This window comes from Poecilia reticulata, chromosome 15 (assembly GCF_904066995.2).
Source record: "Poecilia reticulata chromosome 15, P_reticulata-male-v2, whole genome shotgun sequence".
Classification (NCBI taxonomy): Eukaryota; Metazoa; Chordata; class Actinopteri; order Cyprinodontiformes; family Poeciliidae; genus Poecilia; species Poecilia reticulata.
In genome coordinates this window covers 6,630,920-6,656,386 of record NC_088844.1, presented here as the reverse complement: position 1 = coordinate 6,656,386, position 25,467 = coordinate 6,630,920, and the positions used below count along the sequence as shown (strand labels likewise).

At 41.2% G+C, this 25,467-nt stretch overlaps 1 protein-coding gene across 3 annotated transcripts in view; it reads right to left on the bottom strand.

Moving 5' to 3' along the window:
* The window catches only part of LOC103476509 (ras and Rab interactor 2-like), a 29,071-nt gene extending 4,459 nt beyond the window's left edge, over positions 1-24,612 (bottom strand). The window contains exons 1-9 of one of the 3 annotated variants that reach the window (XM_008428914.3): positions 24,295-24,612; positions 18,230-18,333; positions 17,952-18,023; positions 14,117-14,217; positions 13,203-13,413; positions 12,742-12,853; positions 10,343-10,415; positions 7,850-7,941; positions 3,336-4,934 (exon numbers count right to left, since the gene is read on the bottom strand). In XM_008428914.3, the coding sequence (XP_008427136.1) occupies positions 3,336-4,934; positions 7,850-7,941; positions 10,343-10,415; positions 12,742-12,853; positions 13,203-13,413; positions 14,117-14,217; positions 17,952-18,023; positions 18,230-18,232 (2,263 nt within the window). In that variant the 5' untranslated portion in view covers positions 18,233-18,333; positions 24,295-24,612. The remainder of the gene's footprint in view (positions 1-3,335; positions 4,935-7,849; positions 7,942-10,342; positions 10,416-12,741; positions 12,854-13,202; positions 13,414-14,116; positions 14,218-17,951; positions 18,024-18,229; positions 18,334-24,294) is intronic. The other 2 variants (XM_008428915.3, XM_008428916.3) reach the window with 2 other exon arrangements.
* Between the last annotated feature and the right edge of the window lie 855 nt (positions 24,613-25,467).

Below are 25,467 nucleotides of genomic sequence, written 5' to 3'. Positions count from 1 at the left end.
GAATATTCATGCAGGAACACATTCTCAAATATCAATAAGCTTTAAATTCCAATGAACATTTAACACGGGAACTGGAAGACATTTCAAATATCCCAAATAAATAAACAAAACTTCAGAAACAAATACATAAAATGAATTACTAAGTCTCAAGAAACAAATTTATGCTTCTAAAAAAAGGTTTAGCTGAGACCAAAAAGTCCAGACTCAAGACTTTTAGGATCCAGTTTTTGGTAGAAAGAGAAAAACAAAAAATTATGAAATTAGAAATTATTGAGTTTGTTTTAATTATTTATGCGATTAACTGATTTATTGATTATTGTGACAAGCTTAGGGTCGACTTCTGGTTATTTCTGATAAAGAAGACCCCCACAGCACAGTGTTAAGTCTGAGGTTTTTGTGCTTCTGCATCCCTAACACCTCCGGTTTTAAGTGGACCACCAGTCACCTGATTCAGTCTGGAGGAAGCAGGCATGTGCCACAAAAGACAGCATTAGTCCTGTGGTATTTCCCAGTTTGAAGCAAGATTTAGTGCTTCTGGCATCCATAGGAACATCATGACCAATTAGATCCTGAGATCCTTTCCTAGCTGAACATGTGTGGGGATGAGCAGCGAAGTCAGCTATAGTAGATACTAGAGATGTGCCGATCAGGTTTTTTCCTGCCGATACCGATCACCCATGAGGGTCAATCACCGATACCAATCACAGATACCGATCACATAATTATCATTATTTTCTTATCATAAACACTACCGGTTACATTATGTGGAAAAAAGAACCATGAATTCACCTTAATTTAAACTTGTTTTTAATAGCTTTTTCCAAGAAGAAAACTAAACAAAACAGGCATTCTGCAAATTGTACTGCTATCGGTAATACTATCTTTAACAGACTGATATTAAGGCTCTGAAGAGGCTAAATAATGCAAAGAGCCAAAATAAAACCTCTCAACATTAAAAAAATTAAAGTATAAAACTTAACATTCAAAGGCAAAAACAGGTTCCATTACAATAAACAATCCTGAGTTACTGAATGAAAACTTCCTGACAGCATGGCTATTTTTCATTTAGAAGGTTGTTTTGATCAGTTCTTTGTGCGGACGCTCACATCCATGGGTCTTCTCAGTGGCACAGACAAAAGAAGTAATGCGCATCTATCCTCTAACACAGTGGTCTCAAACTCCAGTCCTCAAGTAACGACCTCCTGTTGCAGGAGCAAACCTGACTAACAACTCTTTAGCAGGGCTCTAGTAGAGCTCAACTGCATGCTAGTGAAGCAGCTTCATTATTTAATTCAAGTGTGTGAGACAAGGGACACATCTAAAAATTGGAGGACTGTGGCCCTCAAGGATTGCAGTTTGAGACCAATTTTACTGATAAGAGATTGTTTACTTCCTGGCTCCTGGGTCTATACCACGGAAACAAGATGTTTCTTTGAGTAAGTGCATGTCGATCCCTGTGTGTTGCTAAATGAGTAAATCGAGGTTTATTGTTCTTCGTTCTTCCAAGGATCACGTCCCTCTTTCATTTCATATTTTATCAGAAGAGACAATGACGGCAGAAACAGAGCGACCCCTGTGTAGGGGCCTGCCTCTAATCTTCCGCCTCTGATTGGACAGCTACTACAAAGGAGCCGTAGTCTGACGTACTCGTCTGCACGACTTGGAGGCGGGCCATCCAGATGCATCCGGGGCAGCCGGCCTTTGAGCTAAACAGAAGCAGCTCTCTGAGGCTGCGGCAGGAAAATACTGGGCAATTTTGCCCTGAAACTAAACAGTGCTGCAGAAAAAACAAGAGCATTCAGAAAACGGACAAGCTGCATACCAACCCGATGAAACACACACACACTCGTGCGTGCGCATCCCCGTTTAACCCACGGAACGGAAAGATCCAACAGAAGCTTCACGAACATCATTAAAAAGACCCAGAGTTTCATTTTAGAGTTTAATAATTCCACATTTTAAATCTGATCTAGTTGTATGAATCCCCACAGGAATATAATCCAGAAAGTTTAGTTTACATCTGAAATTAATCTGTCCTGAGAACAGTTGTTGACTGCAGCATTCTTGCTTTTCTGGTTTCTAACTTTTTTGTTGTTGTTGCTGCTGCAGTGATCAGGTGAATTTATGGACTTCAGTGGTTTTCCTGGAGGTTCATCTGAGGGCCTGACAATCAAAACCAAGTAGTTTTCAGCTTTATTCAGACAGGTCATCTGGTTTTTTTGGTTTATCCTGCACTCTCTGGATCATTCATTTTCAACAGCAGAAACATGCAGAAAATGGATCTAGTATTTTTTTTTCTTTCAGAATCAGCTTTGAATTGAACTTTTGTTTAGGGAGTTTATGTCTTTGCTTAGACTTTAAAGAGGAAGCATTCTCGTGTTTTCAGAGACCGAGTAGCGCTACAGTAAAGGTGTACGAAAAGTCCAAATGTCAGCAGCACGGTGTTTATGATTCTAGTAAAAATACTAATTTTCTGCTGTTTATGACTTCTCTGACTGCAACTGACATTGTTGATGTGTTTGAACAAACTAACCTGCTCTGTTCAGCCTGAGAGAGAACTGTCTTTATTCTCTCCGTCTGCATGTTGTTCTGTTCCAGTCCGTTACAGTCACGGGGTCCTGGGCCAAAGTTCTGACTGCTCTTCTGGCAAGGGTCAGAAGAGCAGTGCATACACCTCACCTGTGTGAGTGAGGTGTATGCAGGTGTAAATGAGGTGTGTGTGTATGTGCAGGTGCATGTGCAAGTGTATATTCAGATGTGTGCAGGTGTGTGACTAAGTGTGTGTCTGTACCTACAAGGCCAGCTGTTATTAAAAGCAAAATAATGCTTTTTTTTATAAATCACCAAGCGCAGACATTTATTAACCTAATCACATACACAAAGAGCTACATGTTTTCAACAAAAACACACCATTAATCACCAACTCATACATCAAGCAGTTTAGAAATAAAATATTTTTATGTTTTTCACAAAACAGAGATGTGAAACTGCTGCATTTGCATTCATGTTTTTCCACAATACTGTGATTTCTCCACTGACATTGACATCATTCACCCTTCCCAAAAATAATTACCCAATTATTTGAAAAGGCGCACAGAACTAACTTGCACAGATTTCTAAGAGGACATGACAATGAGGTCATAAGGCTTACGGAGCGGAAATGTGAGCAGTATTGTCAGCAGGAATCTTGCAGAGGTGAACCAAAGTTCCTTTCTATAATTGAATGCATTGTGCAAGAGGTGTAGTTATTAATGTTTTATGCGACTGCTGGATAACTAGTTAGGCGAGACAGAAATAGATTTAAAGGAGGAGGAAAGATTTCATTCCAAACTTACCAATCTGATCTTCAGGAATGAGGCTCTCAATCGGTGGCTCCATCTCGGAGGTTTGTCGCAGATAGCTCTTCATCTGAGTGATAAACTGGCGGATGGTCTGAAGCAGCTCGAGTCCTGAGGTGTAGCCCTGCCAGGCCTGGGCGCCAGCACCCTCCCCCATGTAGCTCAGATAGTCCTGCACCAGGGAGCCAAAGTATGAGTTCTTATCCTTGGACATCTCCAGAACTTTGCGGATCGCCCGCTTCTCTGGTGTCAGCAGCGAGTTGAAAACGCCGCTCATCTTCCGAAATTTTCCCTGCAAGGCTTTCTGCAGGACCAAGGCGCTGGCACTGGTGCGCCGCTTTGTGTGGGCCCCGGGTGGGAGCATGGTAAGATCTTGGTCTTGGTCACTCTCGAGGCCGACGCCGTAGTCAGGTTCTTCTTCTTCATCGTCATCGTCATCAACGTCGTCGTCTATATCTATGCTGCTGTAACGTAAGTGGGACGGTGGGATGGAGAGGGGGAGATGGGTGTTGAAGTCGGCGACAGTGGGGGGGCTGGGGTCATGCAATGGAGGAATGAAGAAGGCAGAGGACTGGGAGTAATCCAGGGAATCCGAGGAATCTGTGGAGAGGCTCATGTCACTCAGTCGTTGGCCCCCATTGGTACAGTCCTCCTGAGATGCCTCTCCAGGTGTGACTTCTGAAAGCTTGCTTCCTGTCATCACCAAAGGCTCTGAAGCACTGCAGGCGCCCTGGCCTGTAGACTGAACTGACTTTTGCTTTGACAGTTTGGTCCTGAGGATGGCCTTCTCAATCGTCTGTTCCTCCAGTGCCAGATGGCACTGAGCATCCTCATGACTGGATGAAGGGGATGCTTTGGATCGACGTGGAGAGGAGGAGAAAGCCGTCAGAGGGAGGGGCAGGGTTCGCCGGGGAATGGATATGGGGGAGCTGATGCTAAGTCTCTTCGGAGGCGAGGACGATGGACTGATGCTCAACGAGGAGCCGAGGCGCGAAAAGAGGTTGCTGCTCTTCTCCTTCTCTTCCTCCTTCGGAATGTTAATCCAGGCGACTTTTTCAGGCATGCTTTGCTTTTGGATAGGAGGCGTAGGGTGGTGTTTGGGAAGGCGGGGGGGTGGCGGTCGAGGAGGAGGGGATGGAGAGACACCCAACGCCTGGTTGCTCCCAGTTCGTCCTTTACTGCATGGAGTTGTGGTTATACTCCCTACGTTCTCTTGAGGTCGCTGGCTCTCGTCACCGAGGTCCAAGCTGTACGTCTGAGGTCTTTCCAAAAACCAGCCTCTCTCGCTCCTATTGGTGGGACTTATTTTGTTGTTGGACTCATCTCTAAGTAACTGGTTTACAGTTCTGGCAGAGTTGATCTGGTTGCCACCATCTGGCTGATAAACCTTTATAAAGAGGGGGTTGATGAAGCACAGTGCGCCGTTAGGCAGGCAACAGTCCAGCTGAGTGGGGCTGCGAATTCGAAGCTCAGGACATGTAGGGGTAGTTGGACAGGACAGCGGTCTCAGAGCAGGCGGAGGTGGTCTATCAGGACCTGCCGTCTTTGGCAGCGATGCGGATACTGCTCTCCTGCACAACTTACTGTCCCAGAAGCCTGCACGACAAAAGGAGAAGATGTATCACTTTGTGTTTAAGATACTCTCTGTTAGTTGGTGCCCAACATCTGGACTCATGGACAGTCTTCGAGAATGTACTTCATCTTTTATGTCCATCTGAAGACACTAAAATAGTGTCACTTAATGTCATTACTTTGTCGAGAGCATTTAGGACAGTAGATGCTTAAAGACCAAGAAAGTCACTCCAGCACTGAACCACCAACTTGTACCGTTATTAAAAAAACAAATTCTAATATAACTTTTCAGAAATATCTACTGTAGAAAATAAGTTTTCACTTTTAAAGAACTGCGATTTTATTTCCATTTTTAGATTCTAAATTATAGAATGGGGAATGATAGATTCTCTTTAATGGGATGTTTACATTGGTAGAAAATTATCAGTTTCCAAATTACTGATGAAAAATAGATCTAAAAACTGTTGTTGACTTTCAGTGTCATTCTGTTCTAGAAATTCACTGCAATCATTCAAGGAGTCAGTGCTAAAACCTCCATGTGTTATCATAGCTATAATTAAAAACATTGTTTGGTTCTTTTGTTCATTTTTTGCTAAACTTCTTCAGAGCCAATGCAGGAAGTTCAAAGAGCCACTTTGCTTACGCAACTACAGGTTACTGTCCCCAATTTCTGCTAACACAAATGAAACACAAATAAAAATAAAGCAACATGTTCCACCTGTACTCTGGATTTAATATTGGTGTGGTTTCAAAAAGATACTTATTTGAAAGGCACTACATTAATGGGGGAAATTAAAGGAGTACCTGGCATGCTGAAACTTAAAAATAACCAAGTTTTATAACAAGGGACATATTGATATAGTGGAGGATAAAAAATTATTTAACACTTAAAACAAAACCTCAGGCTAACATAGAAACTGTAGCACAACTATTAAATTTGGAAAAGCAGCAATTTAAAACATCAAATCTTTTGAGTTTGTCCAATCCCTCCAAACCATGAAATATGTCATTTCAGTGCCACCAATTTTGTTGTGACACCAGTTTGTGCTTCACACATGTGCAGAAACGACTTCTAAAAACTAAAACAAATCACAGCTTTGAAAAAAATGTGTAACATTTAGAAATATTTTATGAGCTTTATAGAAGGCAACTCTAGACTTGGCAAATAGAAAATTAATGAATGTCATTTTTATTTACATTTTCTACGCTTGGTAATCTTTCAGAAATGTTCAAACTAAATAATGGCTCTACCGATAGATAAAAAGCAAACTGCCGGACATGTCCGACAGAAAGCTGTTGGTAAAGGCAAAAAGAAAAGTCTCGTAAGGTCACTTATCAAAGGAAACAAGAGGGGAGAAAAAAAAGCTTTATGACAGCCTTCACTGTCTGAGTCATGCCACGTACAGCGTCTCCAGCCTGAGCGGCAGCAGAGGAAAGACGAGCTCATGAGGAACAGAAGTGCCAGATACAGAGCTGCTCCAGCAGACAATACTTACACTGACTTCCTGAGCTGAAGTACCCAGGCGAGCTGCTGATGTAATATTCCCCGTGGTGAGAGGACACTGTTGTGTCTCCGAAGGCTGAAACTCCTCTGGTTTCTGCCTCAGCCGGTACAATGATTCACTCGGAGTAATGAGAGTGTGGGTGGAGCTTCAGCCCACAGTCCCCGCCTCTCCTCCTCCCCCTCTCAGTAAAGCAGTGACCCTGTGCTTTGGCAAATGAACAGATTTCCTCCACCCTCTCTGACTACATCCCTCTTGAGAGTTATGCTAAAGGCACACAGCAAAACAAACCCTAACTAGCTTACAAATGCACATGGAAGCTGCAGAGTAAGGTTTTAGGAGCGAGGCGCAACAGCGGTGATAGAAGAGTCGGGAAGTAAAATAATTTTGAGGGCAAATAACTGATCTGGGGCTCAAGATACTATTACCGCTCTGCACTCTAGAAGGTTTTCTGTTTTCTATATAGTAACTCAAAATGGTTTGTTCAAGTTTGTGCTCACCAAGAATCTGTCCTCTAGTCTCCTTACCTCTTCCTTGGTCAACTTCCTCAGATGAGAAATGAACGAGTGTATTGCTGTTCATGCAAAAGTTCTTAAATCCCCAGACATCCTGCCAAAAAACTATTTCAGCAAGTCCAGTCAGGTAAGTGGCTGAAGCTTGAGAAACGATCTAATCTGTGCTGTCAAAGCAGATCCAGCTGCTGCTGACCAGAAATAGCTTGTTTTAAAACCATTGGTTTGGTCTTAAATTACTTAATTAGGATTTAACTAAAGTGCACAAAACTGAAAAATTGATGGAATGCATAATAACAACTATGTTTGTTTTGTTTGTTTTTTTTAACTCTATAATTGTGTGTTTAAGTATTTTCAACAATGTCTTCCAATAAAGAATTCCTGTCAACTTTTAACTAAAATAAACACGGTGGTGGACTGCTGCAGTGCTGCCACCACCGGGCTGAGCAGGTTCTCTGGGGGAAACCCTGTACACCTCATTGTGTCTGAATGGACTCACTCTTTGCTCCAATCGCCTGTAAAAACTCAGGCCTGAGTCACTGTAGCAGAGCCAGACGACACTGAGTGGTTGTGGAAAGGGGAAGTGGTGTGGAGGACAAACACTGCTCACCTAAACACTGTAAATCATTGTTTTCTTCCCACAGAACTCAGAATGAAGTTAAAATTAGCCGCTTATACAGCCCGCCCAGTGTCGTATGTTAACTTTTTTGTTTTTAAATGATTTCAAGTGAGCAGAGCCGCCCCTCCTTTCCTGCAGGATGACGACCAGGTGCTTGGTCAGGAGCTAGAGGATCTGGAACTGCCGAGTCATGTGACACCAGTGAGCCATGCGGCTCATCTTGTCCTTAGCGGTTTAAATATTGCACAGGACAAGGCATGTCTTTCTGCAGATTTTAACACAGACCAAACAAAAAGAAGAACAAACCTGCTCCGAGTTTAGCAGCCTTCTCAAGATCTGCAAAACTTCTGGCAGAAGAGATGGCCTCTGGAAGCTTCAGCGTGAAGGGCAGCACATCCCTGAGACAGAGCAGCAAAAAGACCAGCAGAAGGTGAGAAAGTGAAGGCAGGACACCAACCAAGAGAGAAGACAGACAAACCGACTGATGGATGTGGACACTAGTGTTGGGCTAATCTACAGGGTTTCCTGCAAGGCCTGTTAGAAAGAGATGAGTGATATACGACCGTTCTTCCTGTCCTCTGTTCTCACACACACCTGGAGGTAACACAGCTGCTGTGTTGTCTCGTATGTTGGCTGAAAGTAGGTTTTAGGTTTCATCGGGTTCAGTTGGTCAGACAAAGCCCAGCTGTGCTGAACCTGCTTTGTGCTGTTAACAACCTAAACATGCATCAAAGGAGCATCTTTGCTGCCTTATTGGAGGAGGAGATCTATTCTATTTTCTTCTAAAGCTCAAATGTTCACGGTTTTGGAAACTCCCGATAGGTCAACTGACTCATTTGAGTTGATTGGAGGCACACCTATTCATGTATTTTAAGGCCACACCTGAAACACAATGGTTTCTTGTTTGACATGTTAAGAAAGTCAAAAGAAACAAGACAAGAGGATTTTGCAGCTGCACAAATCTATTTTGTTTACCAATGCTAGAAAGCTTCATGTTCATCTGTTCACACAATCATATGCAAGTGTGGACATGATGGGAACGTTCAACCATCATGCCGCTCAGGAAGTAGATGGGTTCTCTGTCCCACAGATGAACGGGTTCTGGTCCAAAATGTGCAGCTTGACCCCAGAACAAAATCCAAAGACCTTGTGCAGATGCTGCTGAAGCTGGAAGAACAAAGCCAATGTCCAATGTAAAAAAGTGAAAAGTGCCACACTGAAAAAGCCAGGCTGCAGTTTGCAAATAACTCGGGGAATAAAATCTTCATTTTTGGAGCCATGTCTTGTAGTGTGAACAAACTAAAGCAGAATTGTTTGGTCATAATGGCCGCCATTACGTGTGAAAGAGCCTGAGAACACCATCCCATCTGTGAAGTATGGGAGTGGCAGAGTCATGTTGTGGAGCCGTTTTACTGCATTGGGAGCTGGTGTACTTCACAAAATAGACGGCATCATGAGAAAATGACATTATGTGGAAACATTGAAGCCACATCTCAAGACACCAGCAAGAAAGTTAAAGTTAAATAACCCGCAGCTTACAGCCAAACTGGTTATAAAGTGGCGTATGGTCAACAAAGTTAATGTTTTGGAGTGGCCGTCACCAAACCCATCGAACATTTATGGACAAAGCTGTGTGAACCGGACAGCTTATAAACATGACTCGGATCCACCAGTTTAGTCAGGAGGAATGGGCCAAAGTTCCTGCCGACTATTGTGAGAGGCTTGTAGAAGAGAATCCAAAATTGATGATTTTGAAAACATAAATAAATCCATAGCAAAGTCTTTCATTATTGTGGAATTTCACAAATAGAAATAATTTTGCTAATTCTTTTTATTTTATTTATTTATTCTCACACATACACAACAAAGGCTCATGTAGACACGGTAGGTAACATCAAGATAACAGCGCGTGAATCAGGTCTCCAAAGAAGCTCCTGAAGCTACTACATGGCTCCAGATACTAGACTGAACATCAAGTCTGCTTAAATATTATATTTTCAATCAAATCGACTTCATTGAAAATTTACTGCCAAATTATATCAATCAGTCCTTCCAGTTTCTTGCGAATTATCATGGATTTTCATGCAAAATCAACAAATCCCTGCACTTTTTGGCACCAATACATAATTGGGAGTTTATTGCAGATTTTTCTCAAAAATTGTCAAAAGCTTTTTCACTTGTACTAAACAGCTGCCTCAGCCTTAATTGACTTCAGATTATAGTCCATGATCTACATACAGCGAGTAATAAAAACTTCCACTTACCGTCATAAATAAGCGCAAATATTTCCAAATTAGCACCACAAACACTTCGATTCTTATTGCAAAAAAATAATTAAATAAATCACAAACACAATTGCGAAATTCTGGAGGGACTGAAAAAATGTTCACCAATATTTAATTTTAAGAATTCATTACAGTTTAACAGGTTTTATCAACACATTATAGCACAACCGGCCCTTTAAGAGTTTATGAACTTGATTTGGCCGATAAACAAAAATGAGTTTGACACCCCTGATCTATGATAATCCACAGGAACTTTGTAGAACCGACATAAAATGAGTTGGTTTGGTCTTGATTTTGCTTCAGACACTGAGGGGGAAAAAGGTGTGCGTCTTTTTATTTGGTGTACATAAACTTCTGGTTTCAACTGTATAAAAACTTGGGACCATTACTCCAGTAAACCTTTGACCTTTTCCATCGTATTTTTAATATCCTCCCCTCCCCCGCCATTATCACTCAGCGTGTTTAACTGGACAGTTGCAGGAGCTGAATAGGAGGTGACTCAGTGGGAACTCACCTGCTGATGCAGCAGAAAGCCAAGAGGCGAAAAAGGTCTGCAAAGCTCAGCTCTGATCCCTCCAGAGAGAATGCTGCAGGAGAATAAACCAACACAAACTTCACCAAACAAAGATGGCAAAAACAACAACAAAAAGAAAGTTATTTTGCTCAATTTCACTCTTTTTACAAAGTTTTAGATTTTTTTTATCTGATGAAATTACGACAATAATTAATATGAAAATAAAAGATATTAGTAAAATAAAAAAGGAAACTCATGAATAAAAAGAATTAAAAAAGTCGTTTTAATTATTTTTTTCATCTTTATTGTTTGTACAAGTTTTGTCTGCATTATTAAGACTTCATTCTGGTAATATGACTTTTTTTCTCATATTATCACTGTTCTCATATTGTTACAACTTTATTCTCGTAACATTGTTTTTTTTCTTGTGACTCATTTCACAGATGACGCAGCAGCAGGAACCCATGCAGGTTCTCACTGTTGGTTCTAGCTGCTTTTAAAATCAGAGGCCGCCTTAGAAATTTGCTTTCTGGTGACTTTGGAGGTCAGACTGTCAACTTTTTGTCATTTAGTGACTTTCGCTAAATGAGAAAGTCACTCATGTAGTGACTGACTTTCTCACTAAAGTCACATGGATTTAGGATTTCTATAGACAGCGGTCCAGGCTCAGTGTTTGTGTTTGCGTCTCCCCTCCCCCACCGGTTGCAAAGCTCTGCCAGCATTTCACTTTTCATTGTGTTAAAAGAAAGACATCTGGATGTTTGGACAGCTGCTCTTAGCTCACTCACTACAGCTGATCATAAGCAGCTGACTACTTGAGCAGATAGCTTGACTAATGAAACAGCTGGTATCAGCTTCTTATACTGAAAAATCTGAAAAATACTAAGCACCTGAAAACAAACACTCTTCATTCCATGACTTTGCTTTGGTCTACCAAAATAACATTAAAGTAAATGCTCCTAGTGGACCCCAGCCCATTAGTGGTTTAGTATTTGCAGATTTTTCTGGGGAGCAAAACTCAGAATAATTTACAGAAAACGTGCCTATTTGCAGATTTTTTTTTTTTAATGTAGAGCATTTCTGATATATTCAAAAGAAAATGCAGTTTGGGAAGCTACTTGGGAGCAATGCTACTTGACCCGCTGTTAGCTGGCTACGATGGTTTCCACTATGAGTAGTAAAGTATATTTGGAGCTTGAACTGCTAAATTAGGCAGTCAAAAAAAAATTTAAAGTGTGTCTCAAGTATTTGTGGGTTTCAGCTTTAGGAGGCTGTTGGTCCCAAACCCCAGGTACACAGGGGGCACATGGTATTATTAATGTGTGAAATTTCTGGTTAGCATACCATGAGACTCTCATGATGAGTCAAGTCCTCAAGTCCAAATAGAACTGATTTCTGAAGAGAAAAACCAACAAATGTGGCTCACTGCACCCAGTTCAACAGTTTCCAAAGAAAGGAGCTGCATCGACATGTGCTGAGCTTGTGTTTATGGTGGTGGCATTTCAGAAGGCGGCTTCTCTTTGTTTATGCAAGACCCTCAAAAAAAAGTATTCACTCCAGTTAGAGTTATGTGAAACTCTGTCTTTCTAATGCTGATGGGACTTATGAAAGTACAGAAAAAGATGGAGCTCTTCTCTGGGTTGAAGGTTCGGTCTTTGTCAACATGCTAGTTAAAGAGGTCCAGTGCTGAACGCTGGCCACTGGTCCTGACCGATGAAAAGAGAGACTGTCCTGTCAACTCACCAGTAAGCATTTGGAATTTTCATTCTGGTTAAGAACAGCCCGCAAGTACAGAGAAAAGGGGGGAAATTCCACTGTAAATAGACATGAATGAAGGTGTGGTGATTCAGAGTGAAAGAAGAGGAAGAGAGAGAGGAAAAGAAAGAAAAAGAAGATCGGGGTGTTAATGTTTGTTGAACAGCAAACCAAACTGTCGGTCATTTCCTGCAAAGATAAGGCTGCAGAACGTCATCATGTCCATGTCAGAGCAGGAGGAGCGTGCATGGAGCTGATTTGATCCCACACTGAAGTATATAGAATCAGACAATGATGGATTTAAGGCCAAACAGCAGAAAGTCTCTGGGTTTTCCCAGTTTTCCCCATGGTCCCTTTAAGCTTTTCTATCTGTTTTGGTAGTTTTAGCCTATAGATGTCCGGCAGCTTCATTTAGAGATTTCCTCCAGAGTTTTGGAGAACGAGGCAGCAGTCTGAGTTCAACACAGAGGAATGAGAAGGAGAACACCACCTTATTCTAACAATGACCAGAGTGTCCGCATACGTCATCACCTGCTTCTGTAGCTCCCTGTTGCATCACTTACTGAATATTCTCAACAGGTTCTTTGTAAAGCTGCTGCACAACCCGAGAAACCGCTCTAAGAATAGACATGGAAGTAACTCACTGTACAGACTCTCTTTGACTGCAAAGTCTTTGATGGGTTCTGCAGAGTCCTTGTCCATGCGTAGAGAAATAACTTTCTTCTGCAGGCTGGTGGACCTTCTCACCAGGAATGACTGCAGAGAGGAAACAGAGGAGATCAGGCTCACAGTGAACAGCATATTTTAACGACATTTTAATAAAGTCTGGCCTCCATCATAAGTCCCCCGATTGCAGTTTTCTGGCCGATCATCAATCTTTAAAAAGCCTGATCTGACACAAGTGACTTGATAATGCTTAGAGAGCATCATCACAAGCATTTCATTCAACCAATTCTTTCCAACAGAGGTACGATTTACCTCATACAAAAAAGGTTGGTTCATTGGGTAACTGCCTTAAGCAAAAAGTGGTTTAAGGTGGTTTGCGTTTGTCTGCCAGGCAGGAAGCCAGTTACAGAAGAAGCTACCCTGGTTGCTATCCTCTCACCCCAGCGGGCTGGCTCTGCAGTATTCCAGCTGCATCCTGGTGGCTGAGGCCCAGCTGCAGCCACACAGAATGTGTGTGCATCAGTCTCTCCAGGACACTGAGCCGACGGTGGAGAGAGTCATAGCCTGAATCTCTCGCCTTGGTGGGTCCGGGTCCCATCCCAGGACAAGGTGAGGCTTGAAGAAACAGACGTCCCACTTCTTCGCTCAGCCTGAAAAACACAATTAGTCTATTATTCTGTACGTGACTATGAAAACGGAGAAGCATGCCGGGTTCCTGCGCAATAACTGAAATAAAAATTCAACGTAACATTTTCTGGAAGCAAAGTCACAATTTAACAGTAAAACTGTCCCAGCTGGGTAATGTCGAATAAAGCTTTATGAATGAAAATACTTTATAAGTAAAGTTTCCCAACTCAAAAAAAGAATATGGCACATTGCCTTAACCTGAAGTAAAATGACATCTTGCCAACTCAACTGATAAACTTTAATGAGAAGCTTAAGGCTGAATTAAACCCGACTTATTATTTTAATGAAGATTTTACCGTTTTTGTTTTTATAGCACCTGAGTAAGCAGTGTAACTTCTCCCACATTCTCAACACACACACACACACACACACACATTCCCTCTTTGTATCTCTACACAGTAAGGTAGCAACAGGAATGAACAACAGAGTTCCAAACAAAGCCAAACACTCTACCACTTCCTCTACGTTTCTCAGGTACTTTCTGAAAACTGTGAGACAAAAGGGGAATAAATGACCACAGTGACAACTCCAGTTCCAGCGCTTGTTAAACACTTGTCATGAGCACTCTCTACTGGTGGCAACTGGGACTGCATAAGTTAAACAAAACCCAGGATAGAAAATAGTCAGCATTCATACTAGTATTTAATAGAGACAGTAGGAGCTTACCCCACATGTGCATCAGTTTCCCGGTTGTCTTCCGCTGTCTCCGTCTTTCTCCCCATCTCTTTCTTCAGGGTGCCGATCTCCCAGACGATCGAGTCAATCAACTACAAAGACACAAACGGCAATATGACTGAGGATGTTTTAAAGATATAGTTTCATACAATTAAAACTTTTCTATGGCACTTTATCACTATAAGACCTACACTTGGACAAGACTGAAGTGGAGTGCAGTCTGCAACTCTGATATTAATTTTAAAAAAAGCCCATCAAGACACTGGAGTTTGAATAAGGACATCCCTCACAAGTAATTGTTGTCATTCTACAGCTGCCCATAGGGAATGTGATGCTCTGCATGGCTAGTGAATGAGTGTGCCTGTAAACCAGACCAGAGTATGGGCTGGTCTGGTCACATCCTAAGAAGAACGGAGCATGAAAACTAAACTGATTACACAAAGCAAAAACACAATTACAGTACAAAAGGTTACTCAATAACCCTAAAGAAATTATAAGGTTTTTATAAATATCTTTATTCAAATAACACTGGTCCCTCTAACTTTGAATTTCTATATAATAATTCATTGCCTTAATTCAGTGAACCACAGAAAATGGTTACCTTCAACAACAGCTTAAGCCAGAAGTCTACAGAGAATTCTGGCCTCTGCTGTCCCACATATACCAAAATATAAGGGTGAGTTGTAGTGATGCATGGAAAGTCAGCATTGAGTCAGAGTCAGAGCATGTAGAGTTGATGCACACGCTGGTGCCATATTCTCCTAAAATGAGCTGTCATGGAGGAATTTTATAAATGCTAGCGCAGGTGAACCTGCTCTGCAAGAACCCCGTCAAAATCATCCAACTTGATGTTGTGTGGCTTTCCATGATTAAATGATCAAATTGTGAAAAACTGGAAGGCATGTTCAAGGTTCTGCACATGAAATGTTGGCTCTGTCTGTATTTTGGGGCCTCACTTAGGATAACCTTCAACATGCATATCGTTTGTTTCTTCCTCCATCAAGACATGATACTGAATCACACTTGCAGGGATTACTTACATTTGTTTTCATTTCTCAAAGAGGCACATGTCAAGAGAGGAGTCTGGTATTCCTTTATTTATGATCAATTCCACATAGGCAGCAATATACGCAGGAATTGTTGTTAGATCAATGCGTACACATAGTTTCATGAATGTGGATTTTTTTTGTGCTTACCCAGTTTTTGGGATTTATGTTAAAAATTATTTGCTATTCGACTCTGTAAAACCAACCCTAAATCATGGTGGGGAGTACAGGGTGTTCGCAACCCTGTACTCCCCCAAGCTCAGAGGAAATCTTTCTGAAAACTCCTCAGTTTACCTCAGTGTGGCTCTGACTCACTGAGCAGACCACTCCACCGATGTTCTTCACACAGCTGAAACATGCATAAACACAGGTGTGGAAACAGAGCAGAAAACCAGCAAACTGACAGAACTAACCTGTATATCAAGCTGCCCTCATCAAAAAGCTTCACGCTGAACAATTATCCAAGTCTTATGATCTCATATTTGAACTGACCATGGGTTCTTGCTGTGTGTGGTTCAGTGGATCTTGATCTGATCTTTGTAGATTGAGGCTCGTTTCATTTCCTCTTTGGCTGACTGGTCAGATTTTCTGTTGACCAACAGCTTCAACAGAAAGAGGAAGTATTGAGCTCAGCTGTTTCAGAGCAAATCATCATTTCCGATTCATTATTCCACGTGACCACGTTACCTGAGAGAATCAGCCAGTTTCCATGAAGAACACAGCAAACTGTGTTCTCCATGGAACCTCAGGTCCACACAACATACAATACTGTTCAACAATTGGCCTCCTTCACAACAGAAAAATCTACTTTATATGCTTTACATGATTTTGTAAAAAAACAAAACAAAAACAAGCACAGCCATGAAAGTTATAGAAAGAGACAAAGAAAATAATAACAGGTGTGTGTAAAGACACAGAAGCCATGTTTGTGAAAGCACAGTACAGCTAGGACTCCAGCAGAACCAGTTTTACGTGGGGGGAAAATAAATCCATCAGTCAGAAGAAAAAAAGAATGTGAGCCTGGCTCATCTCCAAAACCAAACTGGGCTTTATTGTATGTATGCTCTCGCTCACAACAAATTAACCTCCGTTACTCTCTACCTCCCTACAGCTGAAACACAGCCGGTATACATCTTGACCCTTTTACACAACAAGGTCTGATCTTAGTGTGAATTAAGCTTTTAAGTGGTTTGGATGACATGATTAAATGTCATGTCAGTTTCGTACGGTGGCCCAAAAGAGTCAACAAAATGCGAAAGCTATAAAACAAGTTAAGCTCTGCTCAAATGGAAGTTACACCAACATCCGTCTTAGCACAACCTCCACAACATCTATTTTAGAGTGATGCAAATTATAGTATAACCTCGTTTTAGCATAACTTCCATTCTAGCATAACTTTTGTTTCAGAATAACCTCTGTTTTAGCACAACGTACTTTTAGCGGAAAATCAGTTTTAGCATATCGTCCACTGTGGCTTTTGCATATTGTTGACCCTTCTGGGCCACTGTAGTTATGTTTTAAACCACTAAAACTTTCCTTCACACTGTTGCAGTGGTTTAAACATTTTTCAATGAGACAGTGATAAAGGGTCTGCAGTAAAGGAGCAAAGTAAAAGGCCCACATGATCGGGCCAAAGTCAAACAGTCGACTTGGGGAATTCGATTTCGCACACATCCCTCAAGATTCACAAACACCCCTCCTACAGCCAGAGTAAACAGTGATCATGGCAAAAAGGAACGCCTATTATGAGTTTACAAGTTCAGAGAAAGAGAAAATAATGATTGGTAAGCTGAAATATCTCATTTTATTTTTCATGTTGTCAGGAATCAGAATAAGGACGGAAGGCGTTAGTGGGACGTTAATTTTCCACGTAGGACCAGAACCCTGGAAGGTGAGTTTAATGTTTTGGTCCAATATGCGGCAAATGGATAGCAAGATGAACATCATCTACTTTTGTAGGTGGACAGCAAGAGGCTGAGAACCAAAAGATGTGATTTTTGTCACACAACTGTGACAATGAGAGACGATTTGTGGCACATTAACCCGTGCATGATGTTTCCTACTTGCTGCTGCGCACTGCAACTGATCTGGCTGAAAGAAGATTGCCACACTTTTCCTTTACAAGAAACAGAAGCTCATGCTTTGACCAGAGAAAAATAGCTGTGGTTTTTGGGAATGGATCCAATACCCAAAAACACTCTTTAGAGCAGAGCTGTCAAACTCCACACCTCGAGGGCCACAACTTTTATCTGTGCCTCTGCTGAAACAATTAATTAGGTCATTAGCAGGACTTTGTCTACAAACTGAGGAGGTAATTCAGCAATTTGATTACAGTGTCTTAGACCAGAGGCACATCTAAAAAATGCAAAACAGTGGCCCTGGAGGATTGGAGTTTGACACCCCCGCTTTAGAAGAACTTTAATCATCTCTAACCCATGATGTGAAACTTTCTTTTATCAGTCAAAATTCCTTAAGTTTGCAAACTGGTCCAATATGACCACAGACTAATTTCTTCCCGTAACATAAATATGAGGCTTACAGCTATCTGTCTTCATGAAAAAAGCCTGGGTTGTGAAATCAGAGAAAACTAAAACTTAACCAAAATAGCAGTTTGAGTGAGCAGGCTAATCTGTCTCTCCCCTCTAACTGGTACCTTTGCTGCTCCATACTAGGAGCAAGAGATCTGCATTCACACCCCAAGCTTTTAAAATAATCCTAGATTCTCCTCATGAAAATCCCAACAACAGAGAGCTGTTCCTGATTACTCAGAGTTCACACACCTTGAAGAAACTGCCCTTCATCTCCTGCTCACAGGATGCACTGATCGACATGTCTCTTTGTCGCTGAGCCATCTGTGGAAGAGACAAGACATTAAATATGAAGGCAAAAAGAAAAAAACAAAACAAGAACATTAAAATTTGCCAGGAAAACTAAATTTACTGAACAGAAAGAGATATAAAGGTCTGTGACTGATTTCTCTCATTTAATGAAAACATTATGAACATGTGAATTCACCTGACAGAGTCTGTTTACCAATGGTGAGTGGTGAGACACTTACCATTGGTTAACCCCCAATTCTTGCTTTATTTGGAGAAGTTGAATAACCAGTTACTGTCAGGAATGGCCTTAAAAGGCAGACTTGTCGCCATTAAAGAGTCCTTACTGTAAGACATGAGGAGTGTGACATCATCACCCTGGCAGGTATGAAGTGACTCAGTCAGTACAAAACAAGCTGCCATAGATAACAGCAATGTTTAATAAAAAAATTTAAAAACAAGGACATCATTGGCAAAAAGCAGAGGTGTAATCCGAAATCCACCAAAACAGATACTCTCAACACCTTAGCGGCACCAAGAAATTCTGTCTATAAAAGTAATGAACATAAAAGGTGACAATGGTCAGCCTTGGCGGAGTCCAACTCAAACCGGAAATTAGCCCAACCTACTGTCAGTGATGCGGACTAGACTCTGCCACTGGTCATACAGGGACCCAACAGCCTGTATCAAAGGGCCTTCTACCACATCCTCCTGGAGGACCCTAAACAGGGCTCCCAGAGACGGTCGAACACTTCTCCGAGTTCATGAAACACATGTAGACTGGAACAAACCTTGCCAGGGAAGCTTAAGAGTGTGACCCCTCTGTACTTGGAGCAATGTCTGCGGTCCTCCTTTTTGAGTAGGGGGACCACCATCCCGGTCTGCCAATCCAGGGGAACTGCCCCAAGCAATATTGCAGAGTCGAGTTACCCAACTCAACCCTACAACAACCAGAGCCTTAGGAACTCCGGGCAAATCTGATCCACCCCGGGAAGTGAATCAGATCAGATCGCCAAGATCGCCACCCTCACCACACATGGTCCCATGGTCCCTTCCACAGGTGGTAAGCCCCTGGGAAGGGGGGGCGACACACGTCCCCTCTTAGTGTGTCGCCCGAAGAGCGACACACGAAGAAGTGCCACCAGGCACTTGCCAACCCCTCCTCCAGGCCTGGCTCAAGAGAGAGCCCGGTGGGAAGGGGACACTGTTTCCAACAATCATATAAGGGGTCTTTGGGCTGGGCTTTGTCTGGTTCTTCACCTAGGACCTGCCTGCCTTTGGTGACCCTACTAGGGGCAAGAAGCTCCTGGCAGCATAGCTCCTAGGATCTAGGATCACTGGGTCACTTAAACCCCTCCACCACAATAAGGTGGCAGCACCTGCTGAAACCACTAAATCACTTTAACCACATTATCAGTCTCGATATACTGATGTTAAAATTCTAGATCTTAGAATTTTAACATCAGTATATGCGGGGGGCTGAAGCAGCTGCTTACTTTATTTATGCCATGGGCCGGTTCTAAATCTGACCAGCATTACATGGCGTTTTAGATCCACTGGCTGATTACTTACTTGGGGTTTAACAGAAGTGCAAAAACTTATTATTGCTTTAGTGCTAGTATTATTTGTTTTTGTTTGATGCTTCAAGATTATAGTTGTGTGTTTAAGAACCGTCAACAATGTCTTCCAGTAATATTTTACATTTCCTGTCATAACATTTTTTAATACAAAAGCACGGCTTAACAGGTTTTCTGGGGAAATTCTGGATGCCTATCAGATTCCAGTTCAAGGAAGTACTGTCTTTTTTATGCAAGTAGCTAAATATAAAACAGCATTATTGTCAACCCAGTTCCTGTGATTACATACCTGATCTATTTTAAGAAGCATCTCCATCAGGGCAGACTTGGATTCAACGCAAATATCAGATTTTTAAGCTCTTCAGTTCTGCTCTATCAGAAACCTGCACACCTCCCTTGTGAGGTTTTAGAATATAACTCCTGTGAATTGTAACTTCATAGATATGGAGGTCATGAATTCATATACCTGTTCTGTTCAGCACATCCTGTACGACCATGGGGAAAGAAATGGGCCGACCCTGTGATTTCACAGCTTGTAGAAGCACCTTTATGCAGAAATAAATTATTTTCCATTTTAATGTGTCACTTTCTCACACATCATCACACAGGACCTTTAGTTCACAGTTTGCTTGGGATGACCGTTCTGTGTCTTCAGCTGGTTCCACACAACCAGAATGTCGGATCAACCTCTAGTCTTTTCTAGAACTCGGTGTGAGTGCGCCTCAGTGGGTAGTATGTTTTAGGATCATTTTGAAGTTCCATCCCACTGCCTAGAGGAAAAAGCAACGGGTTTAGACTTGCCTGTGGAGGCAAGAAATTACAGGGAAAAGGGTTTACCCCTGCAAAGCTCCAAGTAACTTTTCACAGTCGGCACATTTGGTTTTCTTCCAAATTCTGTTATCTTTACTACATTTATCTTTCGCAATTTCATATTCAAGAAGGCAACTTAAGCTTCTCAACTGATGTACTAAAGTCTGCAAGGAGAAAAAATAAAAATATTGTATGAGTCAAGAGAAGGAGTATAATTTTTTTTATGAAAACAGCAAATATAGAACATTCTATGTTTTTGTGTAGTGGTAAAACTACCTGATTTTTACTTTTTGTATGTTTCGAAAGGTTTATCCCTCCTTCTCTGTCTGTATGAATATTACAATACAATAGAATAGTCTGCATCACAAAGGGCAAGACATGTATCAGAAGAAACATTTGTCTAGAGAAAGAATTGAAAATCATTATTTAAAGCTCCAGACATGATTGTGACAGCTCTGTTGAATTTATGATTAGTGTTCAGAATCCGAGCCTGACCCAAAATGTGGGCATTGTCGGGACAAATTATTTGCTCGACATCGATTCGAGTTTCTGTGGCACATTTAACAAACCTGCACCGCATACAGATCAGAGACAACTAAAGAATACTATGAATCCATTTGTAGTCTAACTGGAAAAATCGACAGCTTATCATATTGAGAAAAGAAAGAAATGTGCAGAAGTTAATTAACTTTAACAACCACATCTCACTGCAGAGCTAAGTACATGCGTGGCCTCGCCCTGCTCAGCTCCCCTTAATCACATATCCCAGATGACTTGCACCTGACTCACCCTGGTTTTTTGAAACCGCAAATAAAAAGTTAGATGTGTCCGTCTGTTTTTATGCGTGTTGGGATGTGGCTCATCTTGTTGACTATTACTAATTAAACCGAATAAAAATAAATGCAACTGAATAAAATATATTATTATTATTCAAAAACTGACGAGAAAATAGATTGCCAGAATTTTTTTTTAATGCCAAAATGATAAACAACAAAAAAAAAAACCCGTCTAACATGACCTACGATTTTGCTGAACAAGATTATTCAATGAAGATTCAGGGAACTGATAAAACCTCATCTGTGGAACCACCATGTGTGAGACTCAAACAAGCACAAAAAACAAAAAGAAAACGAAAAAGCGGGGGTGGTCGAGCCTTGACTGATTTATCAAGGCTCGACTATCAAGGTTTGACTGATTAACTACCACGCAATAATTGTTATTAAAACAAGAAATAATCGTACCGGAGCCAAAGCAACAAGCTAAGTGAGAAACAGTGATACTTTTTGGCTTCCTCATAGATCTGGACATGGACACAGTGAAGCTTCTGCATCAGAAAAAAATACTGGAAAGTCACAAATACTGGGCTGTGAGGGCAGCGACTCAGGCTGGATTTACCACAGGTGTGGGAAGAAGAAACAGAAGTATTAACTACCAACTCTTGTACAGTTAAAACTAGAAGTTTATACTGAATAAAGACATCCACCTGTTTTCCTCACTGTCTGAAGTGAAATTAGACCAAACTTCTCTCATCTCAGATAAGTTAGAATTACCTAAATTATTTTTTATTTGATAAGCAAGTTTAATAATGTAAGAAAACCACAATTTTCTGCTCAATCAGTTAGTATTTAAAACAACCGTCACAAAATAATGTTAAAATTAAATAATGATCTTTTAAAATTCAGCATTTCATGAAAAAAATTGTCTATGTTATGGAAAGATGGTGGACCTGAAAAATGTCAGGTTTTTAAGATAATGGCCTCTTATTAATTAACTGTTAGTCAATCAACAAGATCAATCAACTGTAACTTGCAATGACAAAATCAACACCACAGCATGCACAACCTTTATATTGACATTAGCAACATTATCAAGAACCCAGAGCATCCCATGCTGAGGAGATCCTCTAGAAATCAGGCCAATTCCTAACTGGGATCATCTACCTGTGCAAAAGTGGTCAGAGTAATCCTGGAGATGATCCAGAGGCCAAGCGAGCCTTTCGGGAAACGCACCGTTTGAATTCTTGACCCATGAGTCATGGTCCAGGCAGAACACAGCATTAGTCTCCTGTGGTACCAGTACCAGCACTAAGCACATTAGCAGATTGCCGAGAAGATTGAAAAAACAACCTCTCAGTACAAGGGAAGTAGATTTATCCCTCTCCTGTTTCTTAAATAAACAAGTCAACGACAAAACTGTCAAGTTAGGGACATGATGTTCATGTGTATGTACCACCAATCTACAGATAAAAGGTTTCCCCCAGAAAACTTTTGAAAATCCCAGCAGCACCAGGGCAGTCTACTGTGTTTTTATGTTAAAAAATGTTAAAAGTTGACTGGAAATTTAATAACATGATTAGGTAATTATATTATTGGAAGACATTGCTGACAACACTTAAAACAAGTACAGAATCCTAAAAAATGCAAATAAAAAAATAGAATTACTATAAATTATATAGAATTTTGGACTAGTTAAATTCTAGTGCTAAGATCTTCCTCCTGGCTCTGATTGGTTGTTTTTGGTCGGAGCAGTACATTTCTTCAGATGGCATTGATCTTTTCACAGATTATCTGTTTCATAAACTGTCACGACATGGTGACAGTTTTTAAAAGTATGTAAAAAGAATCTTCTTTGTGAAAGTTACATACTGCAGCAGTAAATAGTTTAACATTTAATTTTAACATTCAATTTAGCTGGTAAGTTTACTTGCAAAAAAAAAAAAAAAAAGATTGTTTGCGGCCATAACTACCTATGGCAATAATCTGATGGGTTTAATCTTTGTGTTTGTTCACAAATACAACTCAGAAAATAATTGGCATTGATTAATTAAGATTAGCCAATTAAAAGTGGTGTCCCTTTGCAAATTCTACTAAATTTGTATTGAAAATGCTGTCAGTGAACTGAACTACCTGCTGATTCTCAAATTCCTTACCCCCCCCCTCCCCCATTGTACAGTTAAATTGGTTTTTAACTGTACATCGACCTTGAGTGTTCAGAACAGTGGATTTTTATGACATGCATCATTATTATTATTATTAGAGTAAAAGTAAGAAATAGTAATTCTGGATATAGGATACAGGGTTTGCCTCAGAAAACATGCTAAGCTCGATGCTCAGGGCGCTACAGGAGTCATCCAGCCACCCGCCCTGTTTTTGAGTTAAAAAATGTTTAAAGTTGACAGAAAATTTGAAAACATCATTTGATACTTATGCATTTTTGGAACACTGAAAGGTTAATACCTAATCACCAATTATAGTCTTAAAAAAGGCAATCTTTTTTTTTTTTTTTTTTAAACTAATAAATTAACACTGTAAGCCTGGTAGGGGCACAAGTAAAGCCTGGTGGCCCGCCTGGTGTGGAAAACCGTGGTATAGGTGACCTGTTGACATAATCCAGAGAGTTTGTTGTCACCTCTTAGGATTTGAGAGAAATAAACATTTGAAAATGACACCAAAACACGTTTCTGTATTGCCAGCATGAGGTACTGTGACATGGCATTCCTTCCAAATAAGTAGTTTTAAAATGTAAACAAAAAAATAATAAATGCGACATACTCTTGAGAAATGTAGACGGCTCCGCGTACTTTATGAAAACATCTGATGTAGTAGACACTTCACTAGGACAATGTTAAACAAAGCAGAGGAGAAGCTGCTTCATATTTCAATAATTATTGCTGGTTTGTGTTGCAATAAGTGGCACCGAGAGCTGTTGATTCATGTGTTAAGTCAGCGCGAGCTGTGAAAGACCCTCGACCGTGAATGATGCGGTTTTCTTTATCTTTACTTCAACTCGCGGAGCAACAGGTGGTGGCAGAGGACAATCAGCTGCATTACGTGGGACTGGGCCACGGCAAAACAGGCAGTAGAATCCAAACCGCAGCAGTTAGTCAACAAGGACGAAAGAACTGCGGTAGTCTAACTTACCAACCGAGGAGAACGCTGCTCGCTGACCGAAGGAACCTCCACCTCACCGTGGAGGAGAAGCACCACCACATGTCCATGAATTAATTGTCTCACATTCGTAAAAGTAGTTCGTCTAAACTCTGGTTAAAGCAAGTGAAACCCCCAAACAGTCAGTCTCCCTCCATATTCCCAAAGGGTTGTCGACTCAACTTCGCGGATTCTTATTGTCTCCATATAAATTTCCGCTACTACGCACAGAACTTCCGCTGTTTTCCAAAATAAACTACTGATAGAGCGTTGGGGATTAGTGCTGCGTTCCAGTTGTAGTCGGAACTGGGAAATACCGGCTACCCATAGTCGGAAAATCAACTGGAAAGCCCTCCGAGGTCGAATTTCCTACTGGGGAAATTGGGAGCAATCCCCCCTGTCCCCCATTAGAACTTGTTAGGCGACTTTCAATTTGGTTATGGCCGCTGCTCGCAAAAATAGCTCTGAAGGGAAACCTGTTTATTTTACAAGACACGTGTAAGAGTCTGTCCAAAACCAACGGAAAGTAAAGATTAAGATGATGTTGGATAGAGCTAGTGTTATGGACATAAACTACTGCTGTTGCCTGTGGTGTGATGTCAAACCTATAGCTCCGAGTTCTTTTGGCATAACTGGAACAATAACCAAGACATATATTTTTAAGTACACCTGTGACATACTCAGCCAATCACATGGCAACAACTCAATATACTTAGGTCTCCAGTTCCAGTGGCAGGGAATGTGTGTTGGAAAAGTCTTTGCACTTACTTTTTTTTGTTTTGGACATTTCTTGTGTGTGTGTGTGTGTGTGTGTGTGTGTGTGTGTGTGTGTGTGTGTGTGTGTGTGTGTGTGTGTGTGTGTGTGTGTGTGTGTGTGTGTGTGTGTGTGCTGGGGGGAGGAGGAGGCTTGGTTCAAAGTGTTATAACCAGGAAAAGTTTAGCATCTAAAAAGCTAATGTTTCATTTGTTGAAGCCAGAATATTCAGCTGTTAGTTTTGGGAGTTTTGTTCTGCCAGGATTTACGTGATAGCTGGTCATATCAACAACCAGGAAGATTATATAACTATCCATCCATCCATCCATCCATTTTCTTGCACCCTTTTTCCCTCTGTGGGGTCGGGAGGGGTGCTGGTGCCCATCTCCAGCCAACGTTTCGGGCGAGAGGCG